This window comes from Telmatherina bonti (assembly GCF_933228915.1).
Source record: "Telmatherina bonti genome assembly, chromosome: 17".
NCBI lineage: Eukaryota > Metazoa > Chordata > Actinopteri > Atheriniformes > Telmatherinidae > Telmatherina > Telmatherina bonti.
In genome coordinates, this window is record NC_136615.1 from 17,441,979 (window position 1) to 17,463,256 (window position 21,278).

General features: G+C 37.1%; 1 protein-coding gene across 1 annotated transcript in view; it reads left to right on the forward strand.

Moving 5' to 3' along the window:
* The window catches only part of brinp1 (bone morphogenetic protein/retinoic acid inducible neural-specific 1), a gene marked incomplete at both ends in the record, with an annotated part of 82,538 nt that overhangs the window by 48,701 nt on the left and 12,559 nt on the right, over positions 1–21,278 (forward strand). Inside the window, one exon of the mRNA XM_079256600.1 lies at positions 7,848–7,953. Within this exon, the coding sequence (XP_079112726.1) occupies positions 7,848–7,953 (106 nt within the window). The remainder of the gene's footprint in view (positions 1–7,847; positions 7,954–21,278) is intronic.

The following is a 21,278-nucleotide window of genomic DNA, read 5'->3' on the forward strand; positions in this document are numbered from 1 at the left end:
AGAAAAAAATCTGTTTAAATAAAAGTTTTTGGGTTTTTTTGTTCCTGTTTCAAGATAAACCAACAATGTACCCTCATGTAAATATAAAACAGTATACAAGCGCACATGTGGACACTCAATTAACTAAGCCATTCAATCGGGGGGTAACTATGTCATGAGATCATGTAGGTAAGGTAAGGTAGGGTGAATATCCTGTTGTTCATTTTTTTTTTTTTTTTTATCTCTTTTTCATATATGTCAAAACTCTTTCAAACAAAACAAGAAGTCATTCAGCACAGAGCCATTAGCCATGTGCTGAGTCACAAACCATGTGCATTTTCGCAGTTCGAGCATCTAGCAGTCAAAAATGTGGACACACCTAAGGATAGATTTGAAACGTACTAAAGGTACTGTTGACTAATAGAGTTTATACGAGGTTAGCCCTGCTGGGAACAATATCATTCCCTCCTCGTGAAAATAAATGACATATGGTTGTTTTCTTTGTGTGGCTGAACTTGATTGCTTCAAGCTAGGACTCCAGTGGGGAGGGTCATTTAGGAATGAAAATATGATAGTCAATGGAGTGTTGTAATGGAAAGAAAATGTCAATTTTACGACTGAGTGTCTTCCTGCAGGAATGTGTGATTATGCAGGAAGAAGTGTGATGAGGAATTAACTGTGTTGTGCGTGCATGTGTGCTTGCATGCTGTCATGACGGCACAAGTGTGCACATGACTGTGTGGCTGACTGTGTAGACTGTATTCATTCATGCATGATGTGTGTAAGTAAGTGTGCATCCCCACAGGGGGGTGTGCTTACTGCATCCGTCACAAGGTCACCTATTCATACAGTTACTCTGGGCAGATTTACACCAGCAATCAATATGCATATTTCCTGATGATGCTGCAGTGCTGTAGGTGGTGATAGTGTGCCAGCCACAGTCAAATGATCCTATCTTTCATTTTATCCCCTATATGTGTGAGTCTTGTGCGAAGTGAGGAATTTAACATGTGTGACCCATATTTTTGATGACAGCAGAAGTTAAGTTTGGAGCAGGTTGCGTCTGATTTGCATTTGCAACAAGGACGATAGATTTATCGTTGCTTTTGTGACAACAATTGAGAATGTCAGCGTTATAATTAGGAAGCTCATCAGTTTCTGTGACTTAAAGTTACATTGAAAGAACATTAAGAAGTGAAATGTGCTGCCACGTGTAAAATTCCGTTGCCTCGTCCCTTCAGTGTGACTTGCGGGAAGTCACACACACTATTTATGAACTAGGCAGAAAAAAAAAAAAGTCCTTAGAGAGCCTCCTCTGCCAGGGTTTGAGAATTACTAGGGAGCAAGTCTCTTCATTTCTATGTAGCCATAAATAGCAAGTCATTAAGAAAATGGCAGATGATGGGCAGATTAGGAAGGCTCAGCAGAGATGTGTAATGAAGACAGTTGAACCTTACGGTATTCTTCCAAGTACCATCCATCTTATAGCCTTCATCCCTTGTTTGCATTATCTCACACCGCTTCAAACCAGCTTTTAATTCTCTTTGGTCTTTCAAGTGTAAATGCAACTTAGACACATTTTTATTAATGTGAGGTATGGTTTCAAAGAATACAATTCTCTAAGTAGAGTCTGAAAAACAGAAGTGAGAACGCTATACTCCCAAGTCTATTTAAAGGAATTATAGAAATAATGAGTTCTCCATATGCTGGTACAACTTTAATGAACTTATTAAAAACGGGCTTTATTGCACAGTGAAACAGTCGGTACACACTGATGGGTGATTTCTGTTGCATAATAATGTCTTTTGTATCACTGTGCTGCAGTGTTTATTTGAAATTATTCAAATTAAGTCAAGAGTTGGAGATATGGAGATATTTCATGCATTTCAAGTTATTCATTCATTTCTCATAATCAATTCATGCATTTCAGGGTCACGTGGCAACTAGAGCCAAAAAAGTTTGCCTGTCCATTAAAGGGCCAGCACAGAGACAAAGGACCATATGTGGTCCAATGGATTTGTTTAGAATTACAAGTCAACTTAATATGTCTGCTTTTGGACCGAGCGTAAGGAGAGAAGATGCAAACATAAAAACCTACATGCTTGTAGATTTCAAATGAAATCTGTTCTGATTGGTTTGAGGAAATTCTGAGGAGGAGGACATACATTGCTTTAATTGTGGCAGTGGGATGTAAAAGGGAAGATTCAATACAATCCATTTTTCCCTTATAGACAAATGTATATGAACATTATTGTAAGGGATTGAATTGATTTGGATGATGATTAATAATGTTGGACTGGAAAGTAGGATTCCATGGACTGAATTGTACTATATCATTAAACGTGAGTTCTTTTTTTTTTTTTTTTGTGAATTGGTGCTATTTTTTTATGGGTTTTAAATAATTCTTAGCTTCTGCCGCTGTAATTTAGAAGGGAAAATAGAAGTCATATAGCATTTACTTAATCACCAATTTTTCTGGGTGTTTTCTTTTCCCTGATAATTCACATTCAGGCATCACAATGTGGGTTTATTTTGCAATTAGGCCACTTTCCATCAGATTATTTGCACTGCTTAGTGTTTATGTATCATTACCTGACCTTTGCCTTCCATTTACACTGCTGATTTAACCTCTCTGTGTTTAACTCGGCATAAATCCTAAAGAGATTTTTAATTGGTGCTTTCCTGAAGGCAAGTGCATAAGAAAGGTCAATAATACGGTAGAAGGAAAGTGAAAGGCCTATGTGCCTAAATACACAAACATCCTGGCATTGATTGCAGAATAGAGTAAATAGAGTGCACAGTATGTTGTTTGTTATGTACCTAATTAAAGCAGGTCAACTCAGCCAATTCAAGTCAAAATGAAAGGAGACAAATCCTGGGCTAATTTACAACTTGTGCATTATTTCTGATGTAAACATCCAACCGAAAATTTAACTTGAGGTGATTATTCTTCGGCTGGCAAACATTTGCACAGACTATGCATTAGGAGAAATGCTTGCATGGATTTAATGTAAAATGAAAGTAGAAATATATATATATAAAATTTCTCTTCAACACATGAACACAAGGCTCCATGCAATGCTGCTGCTGCATCTGTCACCACAGGAAATATTGTGTTTTTAAAAGCAAAGAACTTTGCATAAACAAGAAAACTTAGGTTTCCAACAGTTGGGGCTTGGGGAATAGCTCATGTTCAGACGTGGTTGCCACAGAAAATACAGAAAGTGATCCTGTGTGCAGCATCTCATATTTATTTGGATAGATGATTTTCTTGATGGCGGATGACAATTAGAGAGCATGTTCCAGAACTGTGATTTTTGACTGCACACTGTGATATATACTGGGCCTGCTGGGATTCCACTGTTGTGTTCTGCTTAATAATCCAAATCCTCTAAGTCCCCCTCGGCCCACTTCAGTACTTTGATTGCTCCTTTTAGTTTTATAATGTTAAACTCCATTTTCATAATCTGGCACACTGAACTCTTATTGAGTGTGCTGGAGAAATGGAAAAGACAAGTGCTGCACACAGCTCTCCTAAGGTCATCCAGATTACGGGGGGGTCAGTCTTTAATCCATAAAGCTGGGTATGTGTGCTTTTTTATTTGGAAAAGCAATTCTTGGAGGAAAAATAACTGAGAGGCACACTGCATGTAGAAAGGCACATTTACATTTAAGCACATTATTAGCCTTAAACTACGATTTTTAAAGTGACTCAGCTTGCTGGTGCAAACATGATTTGCCATCTGGGAGGAAGTCCATGCATGGTAAAGAAAGATTGTCACTTTGTCCAAAAATGTTGATCATTCATGATGCAAAACCTGCTTAAGACAGTAAGTTACTTAGTGTTAAGCAGAACAAAGAGAGAACAACGAGCAGTGTCAGCAACTTTTTTGAAAAGTCATGTTCAATCTGCATATGCACTCCATGCAAGCCCATGAAGTTCATTACAAAGTTCACAAATTAGCTGAAGCTTGAAAACTGCTGATCAGGTGGTGATTACACCTTCATAAACTGTTTTATGAGACATGAATACAGTGTGGTGCAATCTGAAGCTCCACATGAGCTGGATAAATGCTAAGTTGCAACATAATAAGTTAATGTAGGTCACGGTTCAAATCAACACAAATTTCATGGGGGATATTCTGTTTGGTTTTTACTAAGACAATTTTACTTTACAACTGAATGGGTGCACTTAAACCAATTTAACATCACTGTCTACCAGTCTGATACTGCTTCAAGCTTAGGAAAAAGAAAGAAAAAGTTTAAAAAATCAGAAACATTTTCGAGTCAACGTTGAAGGTTTAATTAAAACATGTAATTTAATTAAAAGTTTCAACGAATTTCTTGCATTTCCTCCATGAGCAGTGTGGTCGCATTGTTAAAAAGTAGTTTGTACAACAGGATATCTGAGCTACAGTGACCTCTGAGCCTGAAACGTAACAATCGTTTGTTCAATTCTACTTTTTTTCTTTATGCATAACCTATAATTACAAAACTATCTCTGCACAGTCATTTTTATTTCATGTTTTTCTAAATCATGTGAGTAATACTAGTTTTATAGATCATTCTGTTATGTTATTATGTTATTATTAGCATCAACCAGATGCAGAATATACAGTATTTCATTTATTTGATTGATTATATTTTACAAGTGCCCCTTACAATCCTTATGTGATATCCTCTTATCTGATGCAAGCTCAGCCTTAGATTCAGTCCTGTTGTTTTCACCAAACTGTATATGGACATAAAGCAACATAACATTACATACAAGGATATATATGAATAGAAATAAACTGGAAATTTATATTCAAGGGCATATTAATTTAACATCATGATCATACGGTTCCTCCGGAAAGTCTGGTCCTGTCTATCAATTGTAGCACCCCACACCCTCCAGCACCCCTACCCCAACAGCCTGATGCCAAGGGTAAGATATGCATCTGCTAATTTCTTGCTTGTCAGCCTACCATCTGGTACAGTATCAGCATTAAAGACAGGAAAAATGGCATCACGCTTCAGTCTCCCTCCATCTCTGTTTATTTAGCACACACGCACACACACACACACACACACACACACACACACACACACACACACACACACACACACACACACACATGCATACACTCATGCATACATAAAAAAAGTCAAAGGCTTTCGAAAGTAACTGGGTTTTGTCGACCATAGTCCTTTTCTTTGTTTATTTTCTCTTTCAGCATTCATAATGAAGATTTAGTTATTGTCAGATTGGCGGTTAGGTGGAATTTCTCAAGATCCTGATTTTACGTTCTGATTTGAATTACATAATTTTGCATTTAACCTGTGTTTTTGTCCATTTGTCCCATTTTTCTCTCCTACATTTGTATGACTTCACCTTTTCACCTTGAAGTGTTTATTATTATTTCATTCACTACCTGCTTGAATGGGTAATAGTTACTAAGCTTGTGGCTTTGTAAAAAACATTTTTCACTGTCTAAACAGATGAAAACCATTAGGGTCGGATTGACTAAGATCCTAATTAGTGTGTAGTAATTGGCATGTACATTCTAGAACCACACAGACACCATGGTACAGCCACCTTTACTGAGAGTGATTGCTAAATAGTGGTAGGTGGAAACGTGACACTTTTAAAATTAGGGTTTTGCTCATTTTTTTATTTGAGGCATGACAAGTTTGGAAAGAAAGTGCAAATAGAAATTCCGCTCAATTGAATGAAAGGGGTGGTTTATGAAGCTAACAAATCAAACCAGCAAAAAATCTGAGTGCCACAAAAAAAAACCAACAAAAAAAAAAAAAACCCAAACCTTTATGGGAACAAATTTGAAAACATGTTCATAGCATTTATGAAATGATTGGAACAGTGTATGAGGAAAAATGACAATATCAACATAGAAGGTGAAAAAAAGAAAAAAATAACATAAAAAGAAGTATGGAAACAGTGGAGGGTATGAAGCGTAGGGAGTATGCTATGTCACTTTAAAAAAAATAAAACATGAATGAATAAAACACAGGCTGTTGTTTCTAATGTAGGCCTCATTTATTTTTTGCTGAGGATTTAAATTGACAACCATCTCCAATGTAGCCATTTCAGAACTCGGGGGAAAAAAAAACAAAGAAAAAAAAAACATTTTTTTAAAATAAAAGAACCTTGGACTGACCCAGGACGTTGGTATCTCTGGTAACTCTGGTAACGTTGGTAAGTATGCCTTTGGCATCAGCAAATGCATGTGTTTGCAATTTGTCTACACATGCTCAGTGTCTTTGTGGGGCACAAATGAAGCTACTGCAAAAAAGTCCCGTTTCTTCCTATTTACATGGCTGCCGAGTGCTTGGAAACCTGATAACCATGACCTACTGGCCCACTGAACTTTAGGTTTCAGAGAACACATCTAAAAAACGAGCTTGGGAGTCCCACCTGTGACGGTTACTGTGTACTGAAAGAACCTAAATGCAAAAAAGTGCAGACTTACAAAGAGTTTTGTTATTGCCAGTATTGCACAACTCATCCTAGTGGCTGGCTCCAAACCCATCCTGAGTTCATCCAACAGCTCCAAAATGGCAATGCCGGTGAATAACCAAGGTTTTGATGATTGTTTCTTTGTCCATCCCAAACATATTAACATGACTGTGAAAAATCCTCTGTGTCTCCTTGCAATATTTTAGCATCTTGTGGCAATAACTGCCGCCACGTGTGCACAATCATGCACACTGATTGTTTGCACTTCCTTCTAAAATGTCAATTAAAGGTGCAGTTTCTATGAGCAAAATTACTGTCATGTTTGTTAGATATGTGTATATTAAAAATGTCTCCTTCCAACATGCATAAAACTGCATAGGAACATCTCATATTGCATATCGATTGCTTCGAATATACCAAATGGATGAAGTCCTTCCCTTGAAAGACACAACGATCAGTGTTCACTGTTAGTAAAGCAGTTGGTAGAATCTCTTTCCCTGCCAAAACTGTATATTATATAATAGTTAAATTGTTTTCCATGAAAGCAAAGAAAGAAAGAAAAGATCATGAGTGAAAAATTATTGAGGAAAGGCATTTCCTTTTTTTACTGTTGACTTTCCAGGTGCAAACTGCTCAGAATTTGAAACAGTGACATACATATTTTAGGGTAGCTTTGTAACATTTGAAAAGCTTCATTACTTCTTTTGAAAGCGTTTGAGCTGGGCTAGCAGCATCGCAGCCACAGCCATACTATTGTTGGAAAGAGAACAAAAAGAAATGGTTGCATTTTTTCCCAATCAAAAAGCCTTGTGACATTAAAAGATATCTGATTTTTTGTAACAACTGAGGCATGCCACCAGCTGCTAAATTAAAATGTGTGCATAAAGGTGTTATTTAAAATGCAACTGAGACTTCTTTTGAAAACTGAGTCAGTGCAGTCATGGCATTAGAGCGTGTGAAAAGAACGGCCACTCATAATATATGGTAAAACTGTGCAATCACTGTGTCTTTGTCTGCAGTTGAGAAAATTTACCCACTCCAATGCAGAGCAATTAGCACGTATTTAAATGTAAGTCACTTATAAAGCAAGCCTTTTTAAAATGACTGACAATAGCAAGAAACAGCCATTTTTCCGGTTTGGCAATCTTTTTTATGTGACTCTTTTTTATTCTTAAAAAGCATTAATAGTAAAAACAAAAGACATCGGAACAGAAAGGATTGGAAACAAAGGAAAGGATCAGCACAGTTTGAGTAACTGAGAGACCCTGATGGGTAAAATGCAGTTATACTGTGTGTGTATGTGCTTCTCCCTCCATACTCATAATATAGAAGCCCACATTTGCACCCACACACACAAAATCACTCTTGTTTTTGAAATGTGGCTTTCATTTGAGTCCTAATTCTCTTTCAGGTGACAGAGACACGAACGGGGCCACTGGGATGCAGTAGCTATGACAATCTGGACTCGGTGAGCTCAATCCTCCTGCAGAGCCCTGAGAGCAAGCTTCATCTGCAAGGTAAAGGAATCAACTGCATCCATTTATGTATATATATATATATATATATATATATATATATATATAATATATATATATATATATATATATATATATATATATATATATATATATATATATATATATATAAAATATAAATAATCTTTTTTCTAAGCTTCCATTCTTTTACAGCATGTCAGGCATCACAGGGCAGCAGGCTGTTAAAAATTTAAGGAGCTCTCAAGTCACAAAAATAAAGAGCACGGTTTGTGGCTTCTGGTGAATTAAATGTCAATGCATTTTTTAATTGGTGCTGGGATTGGGATAGATTTACTCACCAATCCTCTCTGGGGTTTGCAATATGATTTTCTGGGTATAGATATCTGTGCATGTTCTAATGTGATTGTGTTCTTAAGTCTTACTTAAAGCTGTGATCAAAGTCAGGTCCTAAATTCAAAACAGTTCCTCCAGCTGTGCAAATTAATCACTGAAAAGAGCAAAAAAGTTGTATTATCCACATAGGTGCAATGCATGTAGTGCTTGTAAAAGGATCTTAATAATTTTGTAGCCAGATTCTGATTGACAGCTAGTACATCCAGTATGCATACATAAGTTACTGCCATTAGGCTTCCAGTCCTAAAAAGATTAACATATTTGCATTTTCATCACACATGATACATCAGCGCATGCAAATAGCAACTTTTACTCATTAGCTGCTTGATTTTCCTACTCGAAAATAGTCCTGTCTCAGACACTGACACAAGCAGTCTAATAATTAGACTAAAAGAAGGAATTACATGCCGTGACAGACACCCTTGGGGAAAAGAATGATGAAAGACTGTGTAACAGTGGTCAAGTGTTGGAGAATAGTGATCGGCTCTTTGATTTATTTGAGTTAAAGTAAGTTATTAAAATTGGTTGGAAAATCACAAAGACTTATTTTCAATCCACACACCTCGTGGTGCGTCTCTGAAGTGATCATTACTCGCCCTCTAAAATCAGAGAACTAAGTGGTTTGTCAAAGAAACACTTTAAAGTCCTCAACTGCCACTTACGCAAAGCGCTCTATAGGTTTGGGGAAAAGCTTTATTGTCATGCATCAAATGTATTAGCCCTGTGCTTTGAAGACTGTTTGTCACCCAACTGACGGATGACAGGCTTAAGAAAGATCTTTTCTTTTGCCTTGATAATAACCCCAATAGAAATGAATGGCTTTTTTTGATTGGTTTCTGTGGAAGGCTTTTGCATTAAGCCAAATTATATTGATGGGCGAGGTGTGTGGGTGAATAGTGAGTTTTGCTGAAAATGTGGCCTTTTAAGAGCAATTATCATTTCTGTCATCAATTAGAAAGACAGCTGATGGTATAACCTGCTAAGCAGTCATTCTGCTCTTCAAACTGATGGCACTTCATGGCCTATCGGGAAGTATGTAGTCACTGGAGAGCTTTTAAGGTGTATGCAGCTTGAATATATCTAAAATGAGTTCCAACCAGTGGTTCTTATTTTATCATTTAGTCTGTTACAGATGGAATTGTTAATTGGGTTTTGTACCACTTTCTAAACCTTACAGCATATTCCGTTCAGATCAAACTAACCAATGCACTATTTGTATCAATGCTGAAGTCTATGTTACTTTCTGGTGAGTGCCTGAAGTGCAAAATGATTACTGATAATACACAGCTGTAAAGCCATATCTTGTCCATTCAGTATTGCTGTAACTATATAAATGTATTAAAAAAAAGAAAAGAAAAAAAAAAAAAAACATACCCAAGTGACTCCAGCGGTCAACCGTTAATGTGGCAATAAAAACATGGTGACATTGGTAACATTTTGGTCTTGGTCACAGCCTGTGAGTGCCATTGAACCTGACTTCAGGACATTGCAAACATCTTCAGTACAACATTGTTTTTTTTTTTTTTTTTCATGCTTAAGCTTTACACCGTTTACATAGTTAGCAAATGTTTTAGAAAAATATATTAAATGTGCTTTAAATTAAAAGTTGCTGTTTTACACTGACTAGAATGTTGACAATCTTTATTCCTACCTCACATAACAAATGTGGAGAGCACATACATTTTGTAAAGAAAGATTTAGAAATATTTGAGTTGGGAAAAAATGATGAAGAAATGCTCTTTCTTTCTTTTATTTTACAAATCATTTTAAGCATAATTCAAGCATAATACTCTTTAAAAATGGGGCTCCACAGAGCCCTAGTTTATAAGCTTGCTATATCTTATAAACAGAAGCCCAGATGCGTAACGATTACCATAAATCAAAATAAAGTTTCCCAATTTCTTTAGATTGGAATAATCACAGTCACTATAGCTACTGTATAACTTAACTGCATCAATGCAGCACCGGTTTTGATGAGGCAAAATCAAACTGTTTGACAGGCATTGCTATTAGCTGGCAGCAGGGATGTAACCAGATGGTGTTGTATTGTTCAGGTAGTTCTTGCCAAAAAAAAGAAAGGAAAGAAAAAATGAAAAGGAAAGAAAAAAGCATTGGATACTCCTTGTGGATATCACTCACATTAAAAATAAACAAGTGGAACACACTCAGCAGTCGCAGCAGCACACGGCATTCATCATTGATACAGAAAAGTGCATTTCTAATACCTTTTCCCTGTAAATGTAATCTAAAATTATAATGCATTATACTGAAATAAGCTCATTATATTTTCTTATAATCTTTCATTTTTTTCATAAAAAGCTGTGTGTGTATAGCATTTCTTGGAACATAACAAAGGCAGTGGTTGACTGTTGCTTATTAACACCACACCACAAAACCAGCTAACCCTGACATACAGCGTGGAAACCAAAAATGTGTTGTGGCGCTTCACATTAAGTTCCTGGAAGAAACAGGTCCCGGCGCACAATTGCTTTGACTCTTCTACAGTTCCCCTACTTATCCAAATGAAGTGTTTTAGATAAATGAATTCCAAGTGTTTTGTTTAAGAAAAGATACATACACACCACACATCGACATATAAAAGCAGCATCTCAGCAGCATGTGCTCAATTGTTTTGCTTTGATTTAAGTCTACTTAGAAAAATTGGATATGGTGAAAACTGGAACAACTTGTGGGCCTCATGGTGGTCCCAGCTTGATTGCCTTTCATTTACACAAAACACAGAAAGATTCTGTAACAGATTTACTGCGGCACTTGGCTGCTCTTTACAGTCAGTGCCCCAAAATAACGGCTTTTACAGCATTGTCCTCTTTGACAATACACCATAAATGGACTTCACAGACTATCCCCAGAGAGAAATGGCATTGGCTGGGCCATGTACTACTCTAATAAGCCCTAGCAGCTCTTAGCACTTCTAATGAACACCCACCATGTGTCTCATTTACAAATGCCCATTGACCTTTTACCAGACAATTAGCTAAAATGTTAACTTTTGGCATTTAAACTGTGGGGAGGAGTCACATCAGGTCAGTGTAGTAGATCACAGATCACTGTTGGTGGTATCTAATAGCAATAAAAAAATGCCATTGTGAGGTGTTTTAATATTAGCATTTTAGCATTCCCAATGTAAATTCATTCTGTCAGGCAATTATTTCCAAGCCCAACAAAGACTTGTTAACCATCCAAGTTCATAATTGTATTTGTTTACTTGACAGTGCAGCTACTGTGTATCTAAAATGTGTTGGAAGGACTTAGGAAACATAATTAGAGATACAACAGTTTATTAGATTCAACAGAAAAAAGAAGGAAATAAACTGAGAGGAAATGATGACCTTCATCATGACCAGATCAAACAATAGCTTACTGATATTGACATATATCGAAGAGAAGTGGTTAAAGCTACATTTCCATTTCCATTATTATTTGTTATCAGAAAAAAAAATAAATAAATAAAAATAACCTCATATGTCGTCTCCTTCATTTATCTCACAAATGAGGCAGGCGCCTCAAATCAATAAGCACATATGACAATCATGATAACCAAGTGAAGTCCTTCACAACATAATAAAAGTTTTATTTCCATAAGTTCAACATGAAACAAATTGATCACATATTTTTATTTAAAAATGTGTGGCAGGGACACATCCTGTAGCTATAAGCACGATGATTAAGGATTAAAATAGAAAGTACAAAAGAAAATGTTTTTTTCCTCTCAGCATGTGTACATCCGACTTTTTATTGATACTGTAGGAGATGTGTTGATGCCTTTGGAAGCATAATTTTTTAAAACTTTCATTTCTGAATGAATTCTTTTTTCTACTATTTCTCCGTTCGCTCCCTGATGTGTAGATACACCAACTGAAGATCTGACTTGAATGAATTATTGCTCCATGAACCCCTGCGCTGTGCTCATTTTGACTGCTTTGTGAGATCACTGACTCAGTTCACCTGTGCTGCACACTGCAGTGTGTTCCCTCACCTCCTTATGAAAACCAAGAATCAGAAAACCTTTGGCAGCTTGGAGTGTCATAATTGTATTTCTCCTAAAGTCATATGGAAAAGTTTAAAACTCAATGGCTCATGGTTAAGGTCAGCATAGCTGTTTGGGTAACATTCAGATTTATAAATTCACATTTATTCACCCATTTCATGACAATACTTTGTGATGCAATGACAAAAACTGAAGAAGCGCACACATGAATTGCTCAAGCATAGCTTAGTGAAACACTGTCTCTTTTCAGAGGAGACTTTAAAGGTGAAATATGTAAATTTTGACTATAAAACTGCATTTTGGCCTTATTTGATAAGACTGTGACATCTATCATGTGCTTTTTCTGGAGCCGCAGCAGTATACTATACAACTTTTAATCCGGGACGCTGCATGGAGATGCAGCAAAGTTTCGCTTCATGCCAGAAAATGTAGTAGCTGTTTTGAACATGCACCGTCGCTGATTCATTAAAAAGAAAAAAAAAAACCACAAGAAGCTTAAAAAAGAGAATGGGACAAAACAAAAATCCTAGTAAGATCGTCGTTTGCTGCCGGGAAAGAACTAATAAGGTCAGGTAGGATGGAAGATGGGTGAGGAATTACAGATCGAGATAGGGGGCATGTGATGGGGAAAATAGCAAAAGTTCTGTATTGTGTCTTTAAAGAGCAGCTTGCAAATTAACCCCCCCCCCCCCCCCCCCCTTTAAAACAGTATGTAGAAAAATATTGCAGGAACCAATGTTGAATAAAAAACACACTTGCAAATACACTATTTGTGCTTCTGGAGTAGTTTCAGTAAGAATTTTACAACTGCATCTAAAACCGTAAGACAGGAAGTGACATAGAAAAGGGGAGACAGTGTTGTGTTGAAAAAAGCACCCTTGCCGTGAAAAGCACCCAATTGCAAGAAGCTCAGTAACAGACTCTCGCCAGTCGATGGCGTGTATTCATTCATTCATTCATTCATTATCCTAACTGCTTAGTCTGATGAAGGGTCGCGGGGAAGCTGGAGCCTATCCCAGCAGTCTTTGGGCGAAAGGCAGGGTACACCCTGGACAGCTCGCCAGTCCATCACAGGGCCACACAGAGCCAAACAACCATTCACGCTCACACTCATTCCTGTGGGCAGTTTAGAGTAACCAATTAACCGAACATGCACGTCTTTGGACGGTGCAAGGGAGCCAGAGTACCCGGAGAGAACCCACACATACACAAGGAGAACATGCAAACTCCACACAGAAAGGCCACTGTCCAAGTCTACCCCAACTGAGGATCAAACCAGCGACCTTCTTGCTGTGAGGCCGCAGTGCTAACCACCATGCCATCATGCAGCCCTGGCGTGCATTCATAATTACCCTTAGAAAGAACAAATACATGCCATCAAGAGGCAATATGACTTTTATGCATTAGAAAAGTTTGGGAATTGGATATTTTGATGTCGATATAATCCTAAAATAATGCCTGAGTTTTCATAGAAGTCCCAAAAAGGAACATAATAAACACACACACACACACACACACACACACACAAATTCCATTTACTCTGAGATACAACATATCATTGAGTGCTAAAAGCATCAGTCAGTCTTTATTTGAAGGGGAAACTTGTTTTAAATTACTTCAATCAATAATATGTTAGCTGTAAGGTTGTATGTAAGAGTAGAAACCAAAAAAGTTAGTTTCTCAGTATTGAAATTGTCAAACAGTTTACCTCAAATAATAGAGATCTCAGAAGCCTACAGTCATATGGTTCATTTAGAGATGAGACTCAAGACCATTATAATGCACAGCACTTGTAAACTAACAAAAATCACTCCAAACATACATCCTGCTGTGTGGGCAATCTTAGTTACATGACCTTAGAGCAACTAAGTGCAGCTATCATTAGCCAATATTAATGTTCATGGAATCCAATCAGGAAAACAGTGGTGAGTAATGGTGCATATGACAGTGCTTAAAGAGGTGCTGAATTAGCAACAAATGCTGAATTACATCCGCGAATACCGAAAGAACATGTCAGGACATCTGTCTGTGAAGAGTCTTGGCACAGAGCAGGTAGTGCAATAAAACAGTAAATCTAAGCACACAACTCATTCCACCAAAGAGGCTAACACAATCAAGGTTTTTTGTTGTTTGCTTTGTTTAGTTTTTTTTAAAAGTTAAGTCAAAGCCCTGAACTTTATCCAACAGTTGCAGAAGGACCTGAAGGAAGCAGTTCATCTGAGCTGTGAAAACTCGTTAATATCCAGCACTGAAGTTGTCACAGAAATATTGGCCATAATTCCTCACAGAAGTTGAACTGCAAGACTGCTCAAGAGTAACTATTAACTTATAGCTGCAGCTGATGCTGTACAGGGCATTTAGAGAAGGTACTGGAACTTATTTTTTTTTTCTGAACAAAGTGTTTAAAATCATATTCAGTTTCATTCTGCTTTCCTTTTTTTTCCTAAGAAAGAATCACTAAGAATGTTTGCATCATCTCACAAGCTGCCAGAGCTGTTTCGGATTATCTGAGATGAGACACATCAGCTTCATTCAGTTCACTTTTTAATCACATATATCTAAGTTATTTAGCGGGTTGTTCAATAATCAGAAGGTTAGTAGTTTTAGTCCAACTTTATCTCAATCTTTCTATCATCGTGTCCTTGGACACTTCATCCACCATGCCAGTGTGTGCATGTGTGTGTGTGTGTGTGTGTGTGTGTGTGTGTGTGTAAGAGTGTTCAGTAGTAGTTGGAGAGGCTGTCCCAATGCATTGGCTGCCATGTTTCCATCAATGCACTGCAAAACACTTTGGTTGCCTTGAAAACCATCATATAAATCTAATCCATTAGTATTATTGTTTCCTGATGAAATAGTTTTGCCCTCTTGCTGGCCCACCCATCATGAGATTCTGCTCTATTTTCTACCTAGTTTCTTCATGTTCTTTAACAAATACTCATTAGAGCAATGTTTCCTTAGGTAAGAGATCAAATGAGGGATAAATCCTGGTCTCATAGATTTATATTCAATCAAACACACTCCGACTTGGAGTTTTCAACAAGGCCGTCTGGCTTGTTAAAGTTATTTAATGCATATGTGCTATCTACTCTTCCCAGCAGAAATGAAAAGACTGAAAAAAAAGAAAGAAAGAAAATCCAAACAAGCCTTTTTAAATTGCTTATGAATTAAATAAGGGATCATATTAGTATGCAGAGCCACATGGGTTACAACAGGGGCGCAGTAATAGAAAATGCACTCCATTTCATCCCTCAAATTAAACTTTTAATTGTTCTTTTTTTTTTTCCTTTCCATGGATTTATTTTCTTTTTTATCCTCAACCTCAGCACTTTTTCTACCAGAAGGAATTCACTGTACATGTTACTGCAAAACTTTGCTTGAAAAGACAAGAAACAGAATAGAAACCTGCGATCAAACTTTTTAAACTTTCATTCTCCTGATTTGCTGTGGTGGAATTAGATTTAGGCATTTCTGAGACAGCAGTCTGGTTTGAATTAGCACATGAGAAATGAGCAATCTGGTGAATTTAGCTGTCATCAATATTTTCCTGGAGACACTTTGGGCTCTCTCTTTCTTAAATAGCAGAATTATAAAAAGGGAATGTTTTTCCCTCCTCCTCACCCCTGTGGTCTGCTCTTTGTGAGCTGTTGGTGCTGTGAGCTGCAGATAACACACTGCGGATATGAAACTCCCCGGATATTCCCATTGCTTTCACATAGATTCAGATTAGAATGTTGTAGTGGTTTCAGACATCAAGGGAGCTACCTATCAAAGCCTAAAGTCAGTTTTCTCTCTTCTGTCCCTCGGTTTTGGGATGGAAAATGTTCAGCAAATCCCCCTTTTGCAGTCTCTTCCTCATGGCTTTCCTTTTCAATAACTATTTGAAATAAAATGCATATATGACTTATCTATGACACACCAAACTCTTCACATGGAGGTTTCAATTTTACATTTTGACACATTCAGCATCTCGTGCACACATACGATTTGTTGCATCAGAAGAACTCATCAGGATGTATTATAAACAGAGACCATGGGCAAATAAGAGCATGTGTTACTGATATGGATTGCAGTTTGCTGACTATCATCCCTTTTTGCAAAGCATAACTGGGATGAATACAAACTGGAGCAAAAACTGCAAATTACACTTAATACTGATGGATCCGAGCAAATTCCATTAAATGCTTCCTGATGATTTATAAGAATAATATTTTCTTTTCAAGAAATTTCTTCATTATTCTCTTTATTTCGATCTGAATATTAAAGGTCTACTGGTTAACTTTCCAGCGCTTGAGAATTAGATAAACTTTTATCCACCCACATTACTTTCTTCTGCATCTGTTTGTCCTCTCTCCAGGCTAAAGCTTAGAAACCTGATGATATTGGATTTGTCTGGATCCTCACCCTCTGCCTCCTCTGAGACCTAAAAGCAAAAATAGCTCATTGAGTAATGAGAATTAAATGAAAGAAGGAATTAGCACATTCCAGTAAAATTGTCAGGATTTTCATTGGTTATTTTAATTATTTTTTTTCCACACAGTATGTTTCAGGTGATGGAGAGAAAGTCCTCCAATATTACATTTACTTTAAAATATCCAATAGGACAATTTCCTGCCATCTATTATGCTGATATGGAGAGGCGGTTTCTTTAGAATGGGGTGTAGCTTTAACAGTAAATTAACAGCGGTTTTCAATGAATCGAGCAAGGCTAGAATAGTGTATTTCTTAATTTGATGCCTACCACTAATAAGCAAAACAGCTACAAAAGGTGGAAATTTGCAAATTGGTTACATATATTAACTCCACTAAAGAAAGATAAAAGGCCCTGGAACCTCCACAAACCATTACGTTGCAAGGACCCAATCACCTCCAATACGGCTGTCATAAATTAGCACCAAAACAAAAGCAAGCTAATTTGCCTCTTTCAATCTTCAATGCATGCTTTTCTCTTTTCTCTTTCTCTAGTTTCCTCAAGAGCCTATCTTGGAGGAGCCATGAGCCTATCTCAGAAGATTTATGAATATGTTAGAATAGCCTGAGCCAACAGTTTTCAAAGTGGTGAAGTGAAAATAAATTAAACTGGCCCTGTAGGCGAGTCGTGCAGTGAGTGATGAATTAGATACTCATTGCTGTGTCGCTCGATGCATGTCCTTCTTTCCAAGTGAAAATGCTGTAAACAGTACGGGAAAGACAAATATACAAATCAATTAAGTCTTTTTCTTTTTATGGACTTGTTAAATTTGGTTTGGTAACTAAAGTATCAATAAATGACTGCATAGCAGAAATATTACTTACTGAAGACACAATATTCAGTATGAAACACAAAGAGCAAATGTTGGATGAGACCAAAAATAAACAGAACTTTTTTTTTTTATTAGCTACTTTCTTTTTATCCTTTTCTTTTGCCTCTGTCAACATAGCTCTATTTTCCCCTCACCTAAAAACTTGATACACCACAAAAACTAAAAATACATATTTCATGACACTTAAAAATCACAGCGTGACTTGGGCCTTGGGCTACACTGCACCCCTATATTTTGTCAAAGCAAAGTGTTACGCCACCTCCCAACAAGGGGCAATGCACTGGTGGCAATCCTGTCCTTCCTGAAAAGATGCACCATTTTTGCTCAGAGAACCAATAACACAGGATGATTTTGAAGATGGATGCCACACACTTTTTTTCCTTTCTTATTTTTTTTTTTTTCATTTTTCTCTAACATGCTGAAAAACCCAAAAGCTGATGAAATCTTTCCACGTTGACCCGCGGGTCAGCTTTCAATTGGAAGTGGTCAATCAAGAATGAGTTTCCATTTGGGCCAGCATGACCATAAATCACCGTTTTCCATGCTCAGTTTTTCTAGCTGCAGGCTGCCATTTCTACAAGTGGCAAGGTTTTCCGCTCGGTTTTCTTTGCTCTGATGCAGAGTCAGTCTCATCAGTTGATTGAGAGTTTCTTTACTTTTCTCCTGTTTTGTTTCTGGGGCCCCTTGAAGCATTGAAAATTCATTAATAAGAACTATATTTTGAATTGTAGCAAGTAAAATAGCCTTAATCTAAATTTGTTATGATTAAAAGACAGTTTACATAGTAAACCTCACTGAACTTTTAGGCCTGAAGTATAACTGACTAAATGAAAGTAACTATTTACTGCAGAAAATATAACAAGCATGAATTTGTTTTGGATACATGTCACATTTTCAGAGGTAGTTGTTATGATACAACAACTACAAAAAAAAAAAGATAGTTCATCAGTGGTTTAAATAACATGTTGCCACACAAATGTCTCAAAAGGCCGAACAATAACATTTCCACATATAAGCCAGAGTACAGCCCAAACTGGATTCGCTTTCGTGTTTGCTAATGTGGAAGAATTTGTCAAGAATTAAGCATTGTTCATTTTTATCAAAGTGTGAGGATTAACAATATTTCTGTGTTTAGGGATGTTTGATGTGTTTGCTGTGATAAATCTGGGCTTTTGATCTGAGATGTGTATGCAGCACATGGTGACACTTTGAGGGCAGTTGTGTCTTTTTTAGCTGAAATGGAAATGTCAGAGCCTGTCATATGTCTCTCCTCCCCCTCTCTAGGGTTCTTGTAAAACATGTGATTTCTGCAAGAGACCACAAAGGGTGTGTGCATGCGTGTGTGTGTGTGTGTGTGTGTGTGCATATGAGTGTAAATGCTTCCTGTGTGTGCGCGCGCCAATTGTGTAAAGCAAGAACAATATCTCACCAGCCGAGGCCTACTGCTTCTGCTGTGCAGGGACACATGGCAGCACATGACAGAACAGCTTGAACAGTGAAACTGAAGTGCACAAGCAGCCAACAGCGACCAAATCTCTAATTACATGTTGAAGCACTATTTTGTAATACAGCTAATAATAACTAAAAGAATAGATTTAAATTCAAAGTAGAATTGCTACATGCAGCTTACATCATACATAGTTTAAAGGAAAGAAATGGCTAAATTTTCACCCGCCACCTACTGTGACATTCTGTCACAGGGAAAGGTGAAGGAAAGCAATCATGACTTCTAATCTGGTTCAACACTTTTTTTTCTTTTTCATTTGTATCTACTTTTTTGGGGGTTACGGTTGACAATAATTCAGCACCACGGAGAGCTCATCTGTCTCTGCACAGTGCCTGGTCTTCTCAATCCACCTTTGGCTTCTGCATGCCATTTCAGCAATTCCCTATTCAGGATGCAAGACCAGCAAACTTTGAATGCCAAGTCCACTTTTATACGTAATTTATGCTTTCACAGTGATTGCCACACCTGCATCCTTGCTTGCATGTTTTTCTTTCTTTATTTTTCAGCAAAAACCATATAGGGACTAAGTGTAAAGAACAAGTCTTTCTGTTTGCATCCCAGCAGATGTTAATTTCCATTTTCTCTTTACTGCTCTTTAAAATACCCATATATATATATATATATATATATATGTGTGATTTTGGTTGAGTTTTTATTTCAGTTGTGGCTGCATTTTCATCTTCACTTGTTTTAGCATTTAACAAAATGCATTTATAGTTTCTTCTCTCTCTCTCTCTCTCTCTCTCTCTCTCTATATATATATATATATATATATATATAAATATACATATTTATGTATGTATATATATATATATATATATATATATATATATATATATATATATATATATATATATATATATATATATATAAATATACATATACATAGGGAGAAGAAACTATAAATGCATTTTGTTAAATGCTAAGACAAGTTAAGATGAAAATGCAGCCACAACTGAAATAAAAACTCAACCAAAAGACTAAAATACATCAAATCCAAAATTGTGAGTCAACAGTCCTGTTTGACAACACAAGCTGCTGCTTTCCAGAGTGCTTAGAGCACTTATGATAATCTACGATAATCTACTCAGCACAGACACACTAACACATTATCCGTTTGAATGCTAAGTACACCTCATTCAGAACTTTAAAAAATGCTAACATATTCTGAGAGCTGAGAATAGCTCCAGTGGAACATGTTATCCTCTGTCAGGCCCAACACACACACTGTTCGATGCCTAAATCGCTTTATGCAAAGAAATGAAAAGTGGATAAACAGCTACTTGAGCTACACATCTACCTCATAGCTGCAGACAAAGAGGCTGCATGAAAAATAGGCAAATGCAGCAAGTTTTAAACTATGTGTCTCATCTTCATTAAGTAGATAGAATCAGCAGGGGAAGCTGGACAACCCTGGACTTAGGAGAAACAGACTATCCTTTATAGTTCAGAGCTCTTTGGATTTGTATCATGGCTGCAACGATAACCTCCAATGGTAATTTAATGCCCCCATTGAAGTAATGCACTTTATTGCACCAGTGGATTAAGTAATGATTATTTTGTGAAATTGTGGCCACACAATGGTCAATTAATCTTTAATGAAACTGTAACTTATGAGGCGGAGCATGGCATTCCAATAAGCAGGCAACTGCTTGCCAAGGCAGTTATAAGCCTCAGTTGCGGCCTACACTCCCTATCTATCACCATGTTGGAAACAAAGAAAGAGAGAGACACAATGAAAGGGCAAAGTCAGAGTAGCAAATTCTCCATTTTTAGCATTCATGCAATGTTTGCGGGCATTTACGCTTCAAACTACTTTAAGGAGATGCATCAGTCTGATGTATGCAATGTGAAAAAGTGCCATTTTGCACTGGTATTTATATAGAGCAAGCTAGGCACACGGATTGAAGAGAATCATTTGCACTGACAGAGCATGAAGTCGGTGGTTATCAAATAGCTGCATGAGTATTGCGAAGCATACCATTCGTTTCATCATCTCCTCTTTAAGGATAGTAAGTGTAACTCCATATTCCAATAGGTAGTGTTTTTCTCAACACATACCTGCCTCAGAGCCATAGAAACCGGAGCTTTACACTGCAATCATTTCCAATTTTGTCACATGTTATTGCACTAACAC